At 39.6% G+C, this 18,481-nt stretch overlaps 1 protein-coding gene across 1 annotated transcript in view; it reads right to left on the reverse strand.

The window, feature by feature from the left end:
* The window catches only part of ulk4 (unc-51 like kinase 4), a 174,446-nt gene that overhangs the window by 89,735 nt on the left and 66,230 nt on the right, over positions 1 to 18,481 (reverse strand). Inside the window, exons 23-30 of the mRNA XM_065270152.2 lie at positions 18,051 to 18,184; positions 17,554 to 17,675; positions 8,238 to 8,294; positions 7,908 to 7,959; positions 7,511 to 7,605; positions 4,264 to 4,315; positions 2,618 to 2,780; positions 1,567 to 1,659 (exon numbers count right to left, since the gene is read on the reverse strand). Of these exons, the coding sequence (XP_065126224.1) occupies positions 1,567 to 1,659; positions 2,618 to 2,780; positions 4,264 to 4,315; positions 7,511 to 7,605; positions 7,908 to 7,959; positions 8,238 to 8,294; positions 17,554 to 17,675; positions 18,051 to 18,184 (768 nt within the window). The remainder of the gene's footprint in view (positions 1 to 1,566; positions 1,660 to 2,617; positions 2,781 to 4,263; positions 4,316 to 7,510; positions 7,606 to 7,907; positions 7,960 to 8,237; positions 8,295 to 17,553; positions 17,676 to 18,050; positions 18,185 to 18,481) is intronic.

Below are 18,481 nucleotides of genomic sequence, written 5' to 3' on the forward strand. Positions count from 1 at the left end.
TCAATAAAAATGACAACAACTAATTATTTAACATTAATCTTAAACTGGGGGTCTTCTCCCTCCGCATAGTTTTTCAGTTTACAAAGTCCGTCATTTAAATAGGGATCAGACATAGGCGCCAGCACAACTGGCTTTTAAAGGGGATGAGAGATAAGACTGTATGTACAACCCTTTTCAACTGTGCGCTCGGCGCACAAACCATTTTTCCCGTCATTAAATTAGCAAAAGTGGCATCGTACACGCCCATTTAGCCAATGCGCATAGATCGTTAAAATAGGGCTCATAGTGTAGAAGCTGGTAATAGAAGTGAACACTGCTCAGTAGAAAAATACACTTAAACTTGGAGGAATACAAAAATGAAGTTTTAATAAGTGAATTTAGTGCAACTTTGTAAACTAAATCAAGCTAAAAGTAAAAATTGTTTCTATTAAGCCGTAAAGGTTTGACTGGTTAGAATAGGGACATGTAATGCAAATGCCTACACCACCTAGATCACAAAAGCATTTTAATGTAAACGAAGCTGCATATTTTAACAAAACAGAATTTTATGCAAGCCATTAAAATCATCCTTAAATTATCATTATGCAGATGTTTCATGAATTAACTAGTGTCTGTTTTTAAGAGAGCTCTTAAAAGCTCAGAACAGATAATAAAGTCCCCCTAACCTAGAAAATGCACTTTTAAATGTGTTTCTAGCAGAAAATGAGTTGCCTGCGTGTGTGTGCAGAAACATCCGGTTACTATAAAAATACATCTTTTCTTCGTGTAATCTCCTTTAAACCACAACAGTCACCCAAAACAGGCTGTTGGGGATCCCCCATCAATGTGATGTCACATTGATTACGCCCCGCCTTATGAGCGTGTAATTCAACCTTCTGCCAGAGACACATGTTTTGATGTAGCCCAAAGCAATGTGTAAGTGATCTACCTCCTACTTTGCATACGGCAAGGGGAACAGAAGCTTTCTTTGCATTTAAAGAAACAAAAATGGCAAATTTTTCATTGCAGCCACAGATGGCCATGTTCAACATCATATAATAAAAGATCTGTGGTATCAAATAAATGTGCTCTCATTGCTATTATAAAAATCAAGGTCTATACTACTTGCATGGAGACATGAATTTACACCTTAGGCTGCATGTACACTGCCAGCGATGTCAGAACGTCAATCTCGTTAATTTCAATGGACTTCTGGCTTGGCGACTTCCGGCCACATGAGTGACAGTGTCCGGTAGCGACAGGAAGTGGGCGTGTCCAGCTATGCGACAGTTAAGAAAAGGTCAATTTTAAGCAAATGATGACCAACTTTCGGGAGCAACTACCAAAGGGAGTGAAGGAGTATAGTCTGTTTTTTTAACACGAACGTCCGCGCACAGTCGAATGCACTGCAAAGCATAATTGTACAGACACGTGTACAAAAATCCAGCGCACACTCTTCTGATGACAAAAAATGCGTCACGTGCACTGTACAGGGACCCTCGCCTCCGCGTAATAAATGGACTTAAGTGATGAAATTAATTATTTCACTTTTTACCAGCTGTATGTGTAAAGATGATTGTTGGTTACCTGCTGATTGGTGAGCTGTGTTCAGTGAGGGATACTAGCAGTTCAAGGGCGTAAACAGGAACAGGATCCGGCTCCAGGAGCAGAATCTCATATCTGCAGAGAGAAGATACTTGTAGCCATGCACAACTTACAAAATATACAACAACATGTATAAAAGCCAATAGAAATGATACCTAAGCTGTTTAGTGTGCATTCAAAGGTGCATATTGTTACTTTTAGGATGATCTCTTGACAACAATGCAATATAATATACAACACTATTGGGTGCAATAGTACTGCACCCATAGTACTGGTAGTACCCGATACTTTTTTCGTACCACCTCGGTTGGGGTTCCAAGCGACCAGAGCTGATACCAAACGCGACACAGAAATCTACGGTGTTTCAGATGATGACATGTTTGGCCTGTGGAAGCTACCGTAGCTTCTTTATGCGTTTTGAAAGGGAGGGGTGAGCTGCAGACTAAGCCATTGTTTGCAATTCACAGTCTTACCGCTAGATAGCGCTAGTCACAAATATCTACACACAGCACCTTTAAAGCATAGCAAAATCTAAACAGAATTTGTTGAAAATGTTTTCTGTCTGTGACTAGTTTGTGACAAGCAGTCATAAATAATAGCGTGTGCCTATTGCCGACAGTCTTGTTGTCTAAGCATTTCTCAGACATGCTTTGTGTAGTCACAGACGTTATGATGGATTTAAACCTCTTTGGAATCTCAACCTTGTGAGATTGTCTAGGCAAGTGCAAATAAATGCAAAAAAGACCACAAGCCATTGCTTGAAAATGTCTGCTGTCAAGTTATATGTTAGAATAAACTATCTCGTTGTTATGCACACAAAATGTGTGGACAAAATGTAAAATCCTGATAATTCACCGAAATGATAAAACATTTTGGTGAATTATACACACAAATGATCTCCATTGCAATTGGCTAACCTCTTTAAATAGAGAAACACGGAGTACCAACACCCAATCAGGTAACAGAAGAGATGCTAAATGTGGGTAGGTTGAAGAGTAAAATATGAAAGCAGGCTGAATGTGATTGGTCTTACTGTGGCAGCAGGGCCTCAGAGATGAGCGTCAGCAGTCGGGTGTTGGAAGAAATGCTTTCTCTTTCTCTCCCTCCATCCTTCTCTCCCCACTCCACATCCTCTTGGCTCAGTAGTAGCGGCGTGATCTCAGAGAGCACATGCAGACTCACAATACGCCACTCCACTAGGACACACACACAGTTTCAATTATACTTGCTCACATACATGCTAAAGGTAAAGTTTAGATATGTGCACATAATACAGCAACACATTCATAACTTAACTTATGAAATCCTATCAGCTCTGAATCATTTAACTTCATTTTGGATGTACACTACCAGCTGAAAGCATCAGTGCATCTGACTTTTGGTTCTAAAGACTTAAAATACCAATGAAAGGAAAGTAGCGATTGTCTTATTTTCTCTGTGGTGACGTATATCAGAGTGAAGCGACTTCTGAAATGAGAAACAAAGTAGTGCGCTTAAATTCATCCATCGAGATTTGATTGGATTGTTGCAACTGGGTCATGTTGCTATTTGCTAATCGCTGCGATCTTTTCCAGGGCCCCACCATCCCGCCATTCCTCGTGACCGGAAGTTAATTTCAATTCAATTCAATTTTATTTATATAGCGCTTTTCACAATTGCTAATTGTTGCAAAGCAGCTTTACATGAGAAGATGTAGGGGAAAACACAGAAAATCAATAGATAATATAAGAAGTAGAATATAACGGCTAAGGTTAAACCGTACAAGCGAGCGTATTAATAATGTAACGTATACAGTAAAGTGATAAGTTAAGCCAAAGTTGGCTGACTCTCCCGGGGACTAAAAAACCCCCTAGGAGAAAACCCGGTGGGAAAAACTCCTAGAAGGACAAAAACCCTTGGGAGAAATTAATATATATTTATATATATAAACACGGTGGGGATAGGAGCTAACATAGTTTGTTAACAAGTTAACATAGATTGTTTCGAGGAGGGGAAGAGATTTGTGGTTTTTTATGCAAAATTATGAGGGCAAATGAAATACCACAATATTCCAAATGTAAGTTTTTAATTTCAATTTCATTGTGACTTTAAACGCTTAAAACATTTTTTAACAAATATGAAGTATTTACATTTATGCATTTGGGAGATGCTTTCATCCAACTGACTTACAAGGTATGCATATTTTTTATCAGTGTAATTCCTGGGTTTGAAACCATGAACTTTTGCGCTGCTAAACTCAGTGCTCTACCACTGAGCCGTACAGATATTGTTTATTTAGCACAGTGGAAGAGCACTGAGTTTAGCAGCGCAAAAGTTTGTGTGTTCAATCCCATGTAAATGTACTCTTTGTTACTTTGGCATAAAATGTAATGTAAATGGAAGCCAAATAAGTCAATAAGCTTCTAGCATACAAAGTAACTCCTCCTACAAAGTAATACGGTTAAAAATCAGGTGCACTGATTGAGAAAATAACCACAGTGTGCAGTGTGTAGGCAACTTAGAAAACTTTAAGGAAGTTTGCCCTGGTCACTGCATTATTATTATCTAACGTTGTGAATTTGATGAATGTACTTATTATATCATAATGCAGAAAAAAGTAATAATAAAGAATGAGCAGGTGTGTCCCAACTTGTAAGTGTTAGTGTATATTTTGCAGCTGACAGCTGGAGTGTGTCTTACCGTTCTTACTGAAGGCAAGAGACGTCAATGGCGGCACAATCAAATCCACAACCTTGGAGAAATAAAGAAGTGCATTATGTTTAAAGTGAAAAATCTCACCTACATGTGCTTACACAGTACACGTCAGCAGTTGCACCAGACCACACGCACACGCACGCGCACGCGCACACGCACACACACACACACACAAACACACACACACACACACACACAGGGAAACTGAAACAGCTGGAAGCAAAGACTATGAGAGTTTTCTGAACAGCTCCAATTTGCATAGAAATGTGATGTCAGCTCTGCCCTTTGATCATAGAAAGTATGTTACAACAAAAGGCCTTACGCCAGCTCTTTTGAAAATTAGAATCGGGTTTTATGATTATTACAAACTACAATCAGCTGTGCAGAAGCAATGTTGCACACCGGTGTCTTAATGTGGATGGCTGTGGGCATCACTCGAACAAAAGGCTTTGCTCTCTACGACTCGCAGAGAATAATACCACACAGATGCATTGGAAAGGTTATCTAGCCGTTCTTTTTGTCTATTGTGGGAGTCGGGTCGTGTGTATTGTAGAAACGCCACGCAAAACCTGCGGCATGTCTTTGATCTTTCGCACGCTCCGTACGAAGTGCTTGACTTCAATGCGAGTAGAATGCTAATTCTTTATTCGTAGTTTAGCTGTTGGTTCTTCTATGGAATCGTTGAGCACCTTAATAAACATATACATTAATTACAAACTTAAAAGTGCGGTAGAACGTAAAACTGTATTTATCTAGGCATAGATGAATAAGAAGAGTTCTGTACATGGTAATGAAATATCGTTTCTAGACTTATTTTCTTGGGTTGTTTTGTTCATCAAGAAAAAGCATCTTTATTTAAGAATTTTTGATATTTTTACTGAAAACAAGACAAAAATACTAAGAATTTTTTTCTTGAAAATTATTTTTCTATGTAGATATCAGAGAAGAATTGAACAGATCATTTCAATGCATTCTTTTTGGCACCTTTAGTTTCGGTTACTATTCTTAAAAGCGTTAGAATTAATGCTTTTGCCCATACAGCATTTTTGGCCACAATACACATCTTGGATTAATAAACGCACTTAGTAACCTGGCAAACTAGTCATCGTTTTCAGGCATGATATGCATCCTCAAAAAAAAGTTAGTGAGCTGCCAACCTAGACGGCACTTTTCTCTCTGACAGGAAAGTTAGAATCAAACCTAATTCTGCTTTTCAAGACAGCATTTCTGGTCATCATACCATGCTCTAATGTTACTCTTAAACTTAATGAGGTGTCTGCTATACAAAGACAGCATTTTTTTGCATCGTGGTTGCTCAAATCTTAGTGAGCTGCCAAATAGGACATCATTTTTGAATGCAACTCACCATGCTTTTAAACACCGCCTATATGAGCATCATTAAGCTATGGCCATGCACACACTCTACAGAATATGCACGTCTGTTGAGAACGGAGAAAGGCATTTAATGACGCCTGGCGAGATGTAATTAAGGTACTTTTTCTGTTATTGAGCAACAGAGAGCCTGTGTCCCAAATACTCATTACACAAGCTTTACATACACACAAACACACACACACACACACACACACACACACACACACACACACACACACACACACACACACACACACACACACACACACACACACACACACACACACAGACACACACACACACACTTACATTCAGTCAAATTTCTTTGGCATTTTGTAAAAACAGACATTTCAAAATGCATCATAAACTACAATAAATTCTACTATTTGAAATAATATTTATTTTTAGTGTCCTTTTTAATGTTTATATATTAAAAAATTCACAAAATGTATCACTAAAGTAGTGATGTGAGCAATTGGCCACATCCAGTGAAATGAATGAGTCTCTATGGGCCTCTGCTGGTCAAAATGATTTATTTCCAAAACCGTAATTCATTAATGTTTTTTTCTAAACACCAGATGACCAAATTTAACACACAACATCTAGATCAATATCTAAAAACAATTTAAATTAAATTTAGATCATACTTTAGGTAAAATTTTCATAAAATTTTGATATTTTACAGGCAAGCTAATGGTGTAGCTGAGGAATTGAGTGGTAAACAAAAGTACTTTATATCTCCCAAAACACAGCATTAATGTATATATGGGAAGTAAACAAAAAAAGATATATTATTTGTATCATTAAAATGTAAATATTTTGTAATCACTCTTTTAATTTCTGGGGTCATTTTTATCCCCAAGGAACAGGAAAATCAGGGCTTATGAGGGTTAATAATCATACATTTTGTACGATTCACTTTGTACTAATTCATATTAGTTAGCCAACTCGTAACATATGTGCAAATTTCTGTTAGATCAGTCTAAAACAAGCTGCAGCCTCATCCTGATTCATAGTGTGGAATGTTGGGTTTTATGCCATTTCGGCCCATTCCTCTCCATATGCAGCACAGCGTCATGTAATTGTGTCTGCTGGTTTACCCATGTGCTTATTCATGGTCTTTCATTACACAGGGGAAGTATTTAATGGCTGTACAGAGCCCAAAACAAAGTTTAGGAACTAACTACTGTAAAAAATTTACTTGGAGACTGGAGATTACACTGATTTTTTCATTTAAAAAGCAAATATTATGCCCATTTTACAAGAAGTATTATAAGTCTTAGGTGTGCCTAAAATTTGTCTGTGAAGTTTCAGCTCAACATACCCCACAGATCACTTATGAAGGCATGTCCAAAATGCCCCTTTTTGAGTGGGAGCAAAAAATTGATGTTTTCATGTGTACCTTTAAATGTAAAAGAGGTACAGCTCCTCACTCCCTTACCGACAGACAGTGAACGCTATCGGTTAAAAATAGATCGGATTCCTCTGAATGGAGTATGTTATAATAGTATAGATAGCCGCATTAGTGCTACATGGGCTAACAAACACTTTTTGAAAAACTTTTGGGTAAAGTTAACCAGTCAGTCAGTGGCTCTGGGCGGGGCTATGTTTGTGTGACATCACATTAACAAGAGAATCAACACAGCATGTCTAATGAGACTGCTTTGTTTTAATGAGGCTTAAAAAAGGAGTGGGTGGATTTTTCTCATGGTAGGGTGGTTTTCTCAGGAAGGTGAATAATGTTGAGCAGTTAATGTGACACTCTCGTAATTAACATAAATTCACATTTAGAAAATTCAGTTTGGGAAATGCATAATTGGGAGAGAAGCAGATTATACCAGACAGTGTGTATACTCACTGTCCAGTGATACAGGCCCAGCAGAACAGGATGCTGGGAAACGGCCTCCATTGCAGAAAGTGTGTTTCTAATCAACTCTTCAGATGCAGTCTGCCCTGGTAATTGTAAAAGAAGAGATGTTTGAAAGAACTGAAGAAATCAAACAGTTATTGCACCTTTGAGTTCATAAATTTCAAGTAATGACTAAAAACATATTACGTAGGAAGAGCGCAACTGATCTCCTGACAAATAACATTGAAATTAGAGCTAAACTACATTGTGAAGCAGCCAAGCATCTTATACGCTAAAGCATTTAGATTAGTTCATGCCAGGCTGACTTTAAATAACAAAATGCAGAACAGAGAGAGAAAGCGAGAGAGAGGAAGGGAGAGAGAGAGATGCAAAATATAAAACCTACCAATAGCACTTCCCAAACTCGTCTCATTAGAATCAATGGATGTTATGTGATTCTTTCCATATGAAAGAAAGCATACATCATATTAACACATACATCACCATATTGTAATACAAATAATCACATTATCAATCATCTAAAAATGCAAAATAATATTGGCAAACACATTTTTTGCAGTACCATGTACTGTACGTAAACATCACAGTTAGCGAATAACCTTATCAATACCACCTGTCACCATGGTTCCAACATAGTACTTTGTTAAGTGGCATTTTAAGGAGTTATGGATAAAACACTGAGATGAATGTGACTACACTGAGGCACTATACTCACCAGCAGTTTCCCAAATTTGCAAAGAAAAGCCTCGGTCACCACCTGTGGTCGGAAAATCTGCCAAACCAAAAAGGCACAGTTATATAACACTGCTACTGTACTGTATCACTGCGATATCGAGCTTTGAATTCTTACTACATTTCAGATCTACCAAAAACTGTCAGCCTCCACAGTGGTGTCTTAGAGTTGTCTTGAATAAAGTTGAATACACATGGCATGATTTTAGCTATCTGAGACAGTCTGCATATCGTCAAAGATTTGGTTCATCAGAAGGCAAAAGTGTCTATCTTGGATCACTTCATACGTCTCTCTGACGTCCAATTATTTGCCTTTGCGATGAATTTTGGTCCTGTCTGGTTTTGGACTACATTGCTGCACTGTGATGCTCAATCCTGCCAATCGGATTGATATCTCTGAAGATGTTTATCATACAGTCTGACATAAAAGACCATCTGTTGTGGGCTTTACCCAAGATCTTACTGGCAACCAAGGGTAGCACACATGTCTTGAAAAGTAGAGCCAGAACATTTTGATCGCCCCCGGTGGTTGGCTGAAGTATAGGTCATAAACCTCACCCTCTCCATTTAAACGAATGTGATGTAATTAGATTTTTTTTCTTATCATGTGGATAAATGTTTAATTGTTTAAGGGTTTTTGTAATACATTTTATTTGAGTTGGTTATTAGACACTATTAAAAGAGGGTATGACGACTGGATTTGTGTGCCTGTGATTGAGTCAAACTGAAAAATGGGCAGGGCCTTGATACCACGGCTCCACCTCATGAACACTTCTGCGCAGACTAATGGAGCATACCATAGACTGTAAAAAAAGATGTCCGACATCCGTTCGCTCTCTTATGAAAAGTGAAGCCGTCAGTGTCCCGATACAGCCTTGACATCTTGGGTCTTGAGTCTGCGCAGTAGCGATTTCAGGACCAGTCCTGCGCAGTAGTGAGCAGGAAGTAAAGCCGCAATAGCAAAGCCCCGCCCTCGCTCTCGCAGAATGCGCATATCACAGCTGTCAATCATGATGTGACACCACAGTTTTTATATTATTAAATAACTAACTAAAAACAAACTTATTTTAAAAACAAACACTTGAATTTACATAAGCGTGATAAAAACTACAGTAAATGACAGAAACCAGCTTCGGAAAAAAGATAATTGAAGTGTAATTAAATTGTTTAGTTGGTCTCAAGTCCTATTGAAAAACATGGGGAGGGGGGGTTAATGACCTATACTGGGACCAGTCACTGGGGGCGATGAAGACGTTGTGGCTTCACTTTTCAGGGCACGCTTGGGGTGTACACACCAAACGCAAAGCATTGCGTTGTTTTCTCTAAATTACTCGAGGGGGTTAACTTTGTGTCATGCAAATTTTCCGCTTGAGTTAAATATTTTAAACTTGCGCAAAGATGCGTTCGAGGCGAATAGCGCGTGCTGCCCCATATTCGCGTCATTCACATTGCGAGGTTGCATCTATTATAGCGCTTTTCCATTGCATAGTACCCCACGGTTTGGTTAAGTTTGGGTCGGGTCAGCTTACTTTTGGGAGCTTTTCCATTGGGTGCAGTAAGTAGTACCTGATACTTTTTTTGTACCACCTCGGTTGGGGTTCCAAGCAACCCGAGCTGATACCAAACGTGACGCGAAAACACTGTAGGTCACTGAATGGTCTGAGAGAATCGTCACTACAGCGTCATCCTATAATGTAGATTAGCTTTACCTGTGCTAGGCTAGCTTGTGCTGTCTCGAGCAAACATGTTGTCATCTGTGCTCTGCTATTAGTTCCCAAACTCCCTTTTAGCGATGAAAAACATCCACAGGTTGAGAATCAGGAGTTTTTACAAACTTGCAGTTTGTGGCGGAACATTCGCGACACGCACGTCAGTATTATAAATGCTTAAATGCAACTTGAATGAGGCTCAGCAGAGCGCCGTCGACTGACGCCACGGGTGTTTGAACAGAAACTGTCATGTGAGACAGAGGTAGTTATAAACGTGATGTGCAAACATCTATTTGTGGTGGCCAATTTTAATTTTGTGGTGGACTGAGAAAGAAATGAATGTATGGGAATGTACAACAGCGCTCTCATTTGTATGATGTCACAGCAGTATGCAGCGCAAATATAACGGCACTCCTATAATCCCTCCCACTACAAATTGATACTAAACGCGATGGAAAAGCTAACCACGCCAAAATGAGGTGAGCTGCCCCGACCCAAACTAAACTAAACCGTGGGGTACTATGCAATGGAAAAGCGCCATTAGTGTCTTTGCATTGACTTTAAAGGCGCTCTAAGCGAATCTGTGTGATGTCACTTCTTGTTGACGTTCGAAGGAGCTAACTCCTCCCCCTCCCCTTCCATGCTTTCTGAAAGAGTCATGAACGCGCCCAACCCCACTCCCAAATCCTTCTTGTCGTTTATTGGCTGGAACACTTTGTTATGTTTTGTGGTGGTAGGTTTGACCACTTTGTTTTTGTTGCAGTTTGCGAAGCCTGGGCTGTCTATAGAGACCGCGTTTTTTACAGTGTGTTCAGGGGACAGGCAGCTAGCAGATAGTGAGGAGATGTTTACTGTATGAAACAAAACATTTTTTATGGCCTATAACGCATGAATTCGCTTAGAGCATCTTTAAATGTAATCTACTCGCGCAAATTGGTGTGCACCCCCCATAAGGCTCCAAATAACACCATCGGCACAAGATGTTCTCAACAGCCAAGTCTATGGAGATGCGTCGTCCATTTTTTTACAGTTACAAACTACCAATGAATTGCAACCTCTGGACAGACACTGATTGTAAGGGACAGCCCCCAAAATACCTGAAGACATTTTTCCCATCATGCCCCATTTTGACTAAGCAACAAAAAAGTTTGTGTCAAGTGTTTTCTGTTTCAATCTCTCACTGGGATGTTGTGCGGGCCACAATTTAAAAGACGAGAGAGAGCGGGAGATCGTGTTTGTGCTGTAGGGCGATAATGATGCAAAGTTAAAGGTCACAGTACAGGACCATGAGATATTAAGCACTTATCCATAAGAGCTGCCACTCTTCCGTTCTCTGGTTGTGACCTCTGACCCCTGTGACTGATGAATGCTGTGAGTGTCAGCGTGGTGCGCTCGCTGTCAGTAAAGCAACAGGCCAGACAGACGGATGAGACCAGAGAGAGCTCGACACATGAATGTATGTATGGATGCACAAACACGGGCATGCAGAACATTACAAAAGCACAACGCCTCTTAGAACCACACACCAGCTGAGATCACGAGAGCGCGGCTCAAGGGCATCAGAGACCAGTGAAGTCTCAAAGATGCAGACCAACCTGCTACTGGGAAGACAACCAGTTATGCCCTCCAGCATTTTCCTTAATATTAGCAAAAACACACACTGTGTAGTTTCACAGGGCCAGGTTTTTGACTATCGGCTAAAATCTGGTCAATTTGTCAGACAAGCACCCCCCACTAATGCAGGAAGAAGCTCTCTGATTGACATTATAGACAGATAGTATAACATTGAACAGATACTTATGTACATTACTGGTAACAATTCAATGACACATATTAATTACTAACTACAGATTTACTGCTAGAGATGAAACGGTATTGGTTATAGTGGCCAAAATCACCACGGTTATCAATATTATCATGGTTTTGTGAACAATTTCTAGAAATTAGTGTTAATTTAGTGTTATCCACTAATCTATAAGTGTTAGTTCATATAAGTGTTATTCATTATTTTAGATGGATGATAAAATTACACTCTAAAAAATGCTGGGCTATGTTCAATTTTGATATTTGGCTTGAGAATCCCTTTAAATGAACCCAGAAAATGTTTACATTTAACCAAACAATGGGTTAAAATGCAGCATTTTGTGCTGAAAGAACCCAGCATACAGTATACAGGGTTCCCACACCTTAGTTAACTTCAAATTCAAGGACCTTTCAAGAACTTTCCAGGTGCAATACCCTCAAATTCAAGACTAAATGTGGGGACACATTTCAAGTGGAGCAAGGTTACATTGTGTTACGTTTTAAGATACATTGTTACTGCAGTGACGCTTTGGGGACGCCTCCAGTGGTAAGTGCGTCTAAATCGAGGGGCAACCTTCTGATCTCTCTGATGAAGCCAATATGGAAGTGACTTAAACTGCAATTCATCGACTGGCCACTAGAGCAAGTCAATTCCCATAGACCCCAATGTTAAAATGCCCAACTTTACAGTAGAAAAGAATATGTTTACAGCCTGGTACAAAAAGTGTTTTTGGTCTGTATAGCTAATTTTGCCCTTCGTGAAAACTGTGAGGGGGTGAATTTTTTTGTAACTCATCCGTTTAAATTATATTAAGCCTTAAATTTCTGCATAATTAAGGGCGTGGCAGCTTCAGTGACGGTTGAACAGCCACTGCTGTCACTAGAATTGAGATAGGTGGGCGTGGTTTCAGCAAACAGCCACCTCAGCTTCACCCACATCCCGCCTCTTTACCCATTTTCAGTTTTCCGCGAGTGATTCACGGTGACACGGCCAAGATGGCGACTGCAGGCAACGCCTGCTTTAAGCTTCAAAAGAATCTTCACAAACCAGTGGGTGGCGTCATGGACACTACATCCATATTTTTTTACAGTCTATGGGCTGAAATTCAACCAATGGTGAGGCTTAACGACAAAGACAGGGTGATGCGGGAGCCAGGAAGTATATTGGTATCTGAAAAAATTGCCAAAAATGTGTTACAGGGACGCAGGAAGTATGGCAAGGGAGATCAGCGTCACGTTCCCTTCTCAGAGAACAACAGTTACATACTTAACCCGAGACATTTTCATGTGTCAAACACAACTATGCAAAACATAATTTTGGTATGACTCAACATTCGCATACAGAAGTTATAAACATTTAAAGCCAACAGTTTAGCACAAGTCTAAATTTTTTTAGGATATTATCCTACACTACACAGGGAATAATATGGATTTTTTTTCCAGAAAACTTCTTGCATAAAATAGATTCAAGCACTTTCAATGAACTGTATCTATGTATGTATATTTCCAAAAACTTCCCAGGGCCTTGAATTTTTTTCCCCAGATTCACAAACTTTTTAGGATTTCAAGGACCCGTGGGAAACCTGAGTATATAAAATACAACATGTTGGGTTCAAACACTGGGTTAAAAATAACCCAGCATTTTTTTAGAGTGTTGAAAACTTTAATAGATGCTGACACTATCTTGAAAAGTAGCATGTGAGGACCATTAAACCGATTACCACATATGTAGTGAATTTATTACGACTCGCATGCACAAAAACAGACGATCTAAGAAAAGAACTGCCTATCAGAGCCCTACACCACCCACTGCAGCTCTGTGTTAATGGACATATCAGCGTGTCCTCCTCAGTTGAGTTAATAGCAGCTGAACTACCAGACAGACGGCTCTATCAGCGCCGGTCCTTTAAATGAGACATCTCAATCTGCCAGCGAATCCATGGCGAATCCTGCCAGAGCTTTAAACTGTATTTAATCAGTATAGAGACTCATCAGCTCTTTACTGACAAACATCTTTCTCTGAGAACACCACATCCCTTCATATCCATTTCGCCGTGACTGAGTGTGTCAGCAGTAAATCCAATTTTGCACCATTTGGCAGCTGGTAATAATCTCTGTTTATATATTTATATGTGTGTGTGTGAAGCTCTTTAATAGATGATTTCATTTAGAAACACACACAGTGGTTAACACAGCAAGTGACAGGCAGGTACATCACATTCTTTCTTTATTATCAGCGCAGATAAAGAGTGAAATTTTGCACTGTGTTGAACCGTTGGGTAAATTAATTTTGGCTGGTTAAATTTTTCACTTCATTCACTGGGTCATTCATACACAAACACAGCCTGTTTCCATTCTACCTGTTACAATTCCTGCCATTTGCTTCCACCTAGGGACACCAATTAACTTCTTGCCACACTGGCCGAGAGAAAATATTTCTCAGCTGTTAAAAGGGTCCATGATTGTGATTAGAGATGCTCCGATTGATCGGCCGCAGATCGGTTCTTGGCTGATAACAGCATTAAACGACTCGATCGGTACTCGCTAAATTTGCCGATCTTATGAACCGATCTTTGTTTACTTTTGTCATCATAGGGATCCTGAATGTGGCTGCTTAAGACAGGGGTTTTCAAACTTTTTGTGTGTGTGGACCACTATTTGTAATCAAGAATTTTCATGGACCACCTCATAATACTCATAATAAAATATGTCTACACAAAGTCCTGAATTTATCTGCACTTCTAAATAGGCTTACTAGCACTAAAACTATAAATGGTCATCACATCAGTACAACAGATTCATAAAACATATTCTTAAAAAATATATTTTTTTCTTAATTTTGCCTTTACACTGACCACCTGCAGTACCCTAACGGACCACTAGTGGTCCACGGACCACAGTTTGGGAATAGCCGGCTTAAGAGTCCATTTTCACGCAGTGCAAGCATTTTTACAACCCGTTGCTCATGTGCGACGTGCAGATTTTGTCTTCACATTCCCATCAAACAGGGTATACAACACATATCTATAGCGGACAAATGCATCCTCTTGGCAAAAGTTTATTATTTGCATGCGTTTGGACAGTTTTCCTCACAACTGCTCTTGTCTGCGTACCCCAGACACGCCCACACACAGCAGCCTGTCATCAGCGCACATGATGACGTCTTAAAGCTATACTCTAAAAAATGGGCCGATCCCAGCAGCTGGACTGAAATTAACCCATAAAATGTTTAGATCTTACCCAACAATGGGTTAAAACAACCCAGCATGTTGGGTTGAAACAACCCATCATGGGTCAAATTACAACCCAGCGGGCTGGGCTCGTCCCTTTTTGACCCAATGCTGGGTTGACAATAACCCAGCACTTTTTAGGGTGTACAGTAACCTTATTCATCTCTCAATAAAATGACTCTCTGCTCTTCACTGAAGAACTGTTGTACTTCATACAAATGCGTGTATATTTAATTCATACAGTGAAGACTGTGAAGTAGGGGTGTAACGGCACGTGTATTCTTACCGGATCGTTTCGGTACAGGGCTTTCGGCACGGTGCACGTGTGCACCGAATGGGCGAATGCAATCTTTTGTGTGCGGAACATAGGTCAATTTTCGTGTTTCAACACGAACATATTAAGTGGGAGAAGTCTTCGCGTTCAGCGCAAGTCTTCTGTCAAACATATAACATAATTCGAAGAGTTTGGTTCCAAAACGCAATAAATCCATTTTGACAAATTTCGGTAAAAAACGTGTTTTCTATACCAAGAAAGCGACAAGATGAAAACCACAATTTTCTGTTACAAACTTTCACATAGCATCTTTAGGTTATAAAAACATGAAAAATACAAATCCATAACTTGATTTTCAAAGATTTATTATAAAAACAAATTACTTTTCCAAAAAATGCAATAAATCCATGAAGTTTTTTTTTCAAAATTCTATAAATCTTTTCAATCAATGTATAAATGTGCAATAATTTTTGCCATTTTATATTCATTTAGTTGAACAGTTGTACACACTGATTAATAAAATAAACATTAATGACATTAATCAAAACACTTACTTTGTCATATTAGGAACACTGTTATTGCTGCGATTGTACTTGACGTCGTCGCTTAACATTTTTCACAGCGATCAGCTGTGATTCTCGTTGACTTTTAGTAAAATTATGGAAAGTTTTTCATAAGATCCCCTGGGGTCAATGTGTTAGCATGACAGAACTTGATGCTGTCGAAAGAACAAGCACCCGTCTCCCGATGCCTCTTGCGTAAATTATTAGATGTTGATGGCTTACGTTTATTTCCCTTCACAGAAAACCACAATGCTATTAAAGTATTATTTCGTTTTGTTTGTTTGTTGATCACGAAGTACAGAGTAGATGAGGAAAACTAGGACTCCGTGTACTCAACACGCCGCCATTGTTTGTTTACATTGCGTGAATGGTACGCTGTAATTTGTGGAGTGGATTTATTGCATTCTGTAGAAAAGGAGGACTGGTGTTTATTGCGTTTTGGGAAAAAAGGGAGAAAAGATGACAAAATAACACGGCAGATTTTGGATTTTGCGTAAAATTAAGTATTTACCTTTAAATACTGGCCTGATATAATACTGATTTTGGCAGTAACTATTTTTTTTTTCAAAAATGGGGTTTATTGTGTTTTGGAACCAAACTCTTTATCTGGCCCCCCAAAATATTTTTTTACTTAGTTGTATATTGTTTGTTTATTAATGTAATTGTTTACGGGGCCACTTACGTGTCGCATCTAAAAGTGCGTGTTAAACGCGTGTCAACACACTGTTTTCTTCTTTCAAAAGTGCGTGAGAGGTTGCGCGTCTTCGTTGCTATGCAATCATGAGGCACGCTTTCTGTGACAATGAGAATAACAGAATGCGTGATCAGATTTTTTTTATCTGCACCTCATGTCAATCATATCATTGTCACAATGCTATCAGTTCATCTGGTTGGGACAGAGAAGAGCTGTAACCCGGGCTTAACAATATATTTCAATATATTAATGATAACTAGGGATGCACCGATACCAATACTGGTATCAGGTATCGGCCTCGATACCACATTTTCTAAAGTACTCGTACGTGTTAAAAGTCCCCCGATACCAGGGATCGATACCACGGTCTGAGAAATGTCTATGTTTGAGCGGCATGTAAGGGGTTAATGCCTCTTGTGTTGTCCAAAGAGGCAGAGTTTACAACAAACTGGAAAACTAGTCCTTTGTTTTTTTGTTAAATTATATGACTAAAGCTGTTACCTGTAAATTTAAATCATGTTTTTTTTTAAGTACGCGGTATCGGCAAGTACTGAAATGCAAGTACTCGTACTCATACTCGTATTCCAAAAAAAGTGGTATCGGTGCATCCCTAATGATAACAATATATTTCACAACAGTTTTACTGATACACATGCATTTTCTGCTTCAGTTTGTTGTTTATACGAATACGTGCATCTGGCATTTTGATGCATATGTGTATTTAAGGCCAATAAAGCAGCAATAATGCTCACAAGCTCAATGAGCAACAGAACAGCAGAAAAAGCACACGCATATATCTCTGTTGTTTGTGTTTCAACAGCTTAACCAACCAACCGATATAACGCCCAGTATGCCCACTCCTAGCTACAGTCTGTAAACCCAGATACTAATGCTTAAATTTTGACATGATTTATTAAACCACACAGTCAGGCCCACACAATGTGTTTTTTCTAGTGGTACCTTTTTGTGCAGATCAAAAACCTATAAAGGTAAAGTGAGCAAAACATGACAGAGACGCACACACACCTGTGAGGTGAGTAGATGCAGCACTACAGCCATCATAGGGAGGCTCTGCTTCAGATGACGGGCCTGTGTCGGAGATGGATGCTTCCTTCCCACAATGCACCCTAACGCAGACAGGATGTCATCTGTAGAGAGCCCACATAAACAAAGGCAGTGAGAAATCAACCATTTGCAAACAAATCCACCCAATCATCCGGGCAGGTGGCCGGGGGCGAACGCAGGTGCATGCATCTCTATGTCGGGATGAGCCCGCACAAGGACGTGAACCGGTTTGAACCGGTTTCGTCTGGGGATCGGTAGTATGTAGCGGCACTGATTCGCAAATTGAAAAGGAAGAACGGGTCGATACCTGGAGGCCCGCTCACGTATTCAATCAGAAAGGTAATTAAAGACAGACCAATCAAATCGGATGCTCACTCCCCACATTTTTCCGTTTCTTCTCTCGTTAATTCTTTGCATTCACTTTTCATCTTTTTTTGGGTGTATTGTGATTGATTTACCCAGGATGGCTGGCAGTTCCATCACAGTGTGACGAATGAAGAGGGTCAGGCATTTCGACAGGTATTCATTGCCGGTTTGTTGCTCCTTCCCCGGCGTGGCCTTTCTGATGTCTCTTTCAATGTACATCACTAGCCTGAGAAAAGGATTGGCAAAACATTATTATTCATCTGCAGACGCCCAGACCAAACAGAGCGAGAAAGGGTGGGGGGGAGAGGGAAGCAGATCTGAGACACACAACAAAGAGAGAATAGATGTTTTTAATCAATTACACTCAACAGCTGGAAAGGTGACAGGAAAGAGATGAAATGATGTTGAACCTGAAACAATATATCGGGAGGGGAATGAGGTCCGGCTGAAAGAACCAGCAAAAAGCAAGATGCATCTGGTATGGAATTAAATCTGAAGTGTGTAAGGTACTAAAATTGGAGGC

The sequence above is a fragment of the Paramisgurnus dabryanus genome, chromosome 13 (genome assembly GCF_030506205.2).
Source record: "Paramisgurnus dabryanus chromosome 13, PD_genome_1.1, whole genome shotgun sequence".
In the NCBI taxonomy this organism is placed as follows: Eukaryota; Metazoa; Chordata; class Actinopteri; order Cypriniformes; family Cobitidae; genus Paramisgurnus; species Paramisgurnus dabryanus.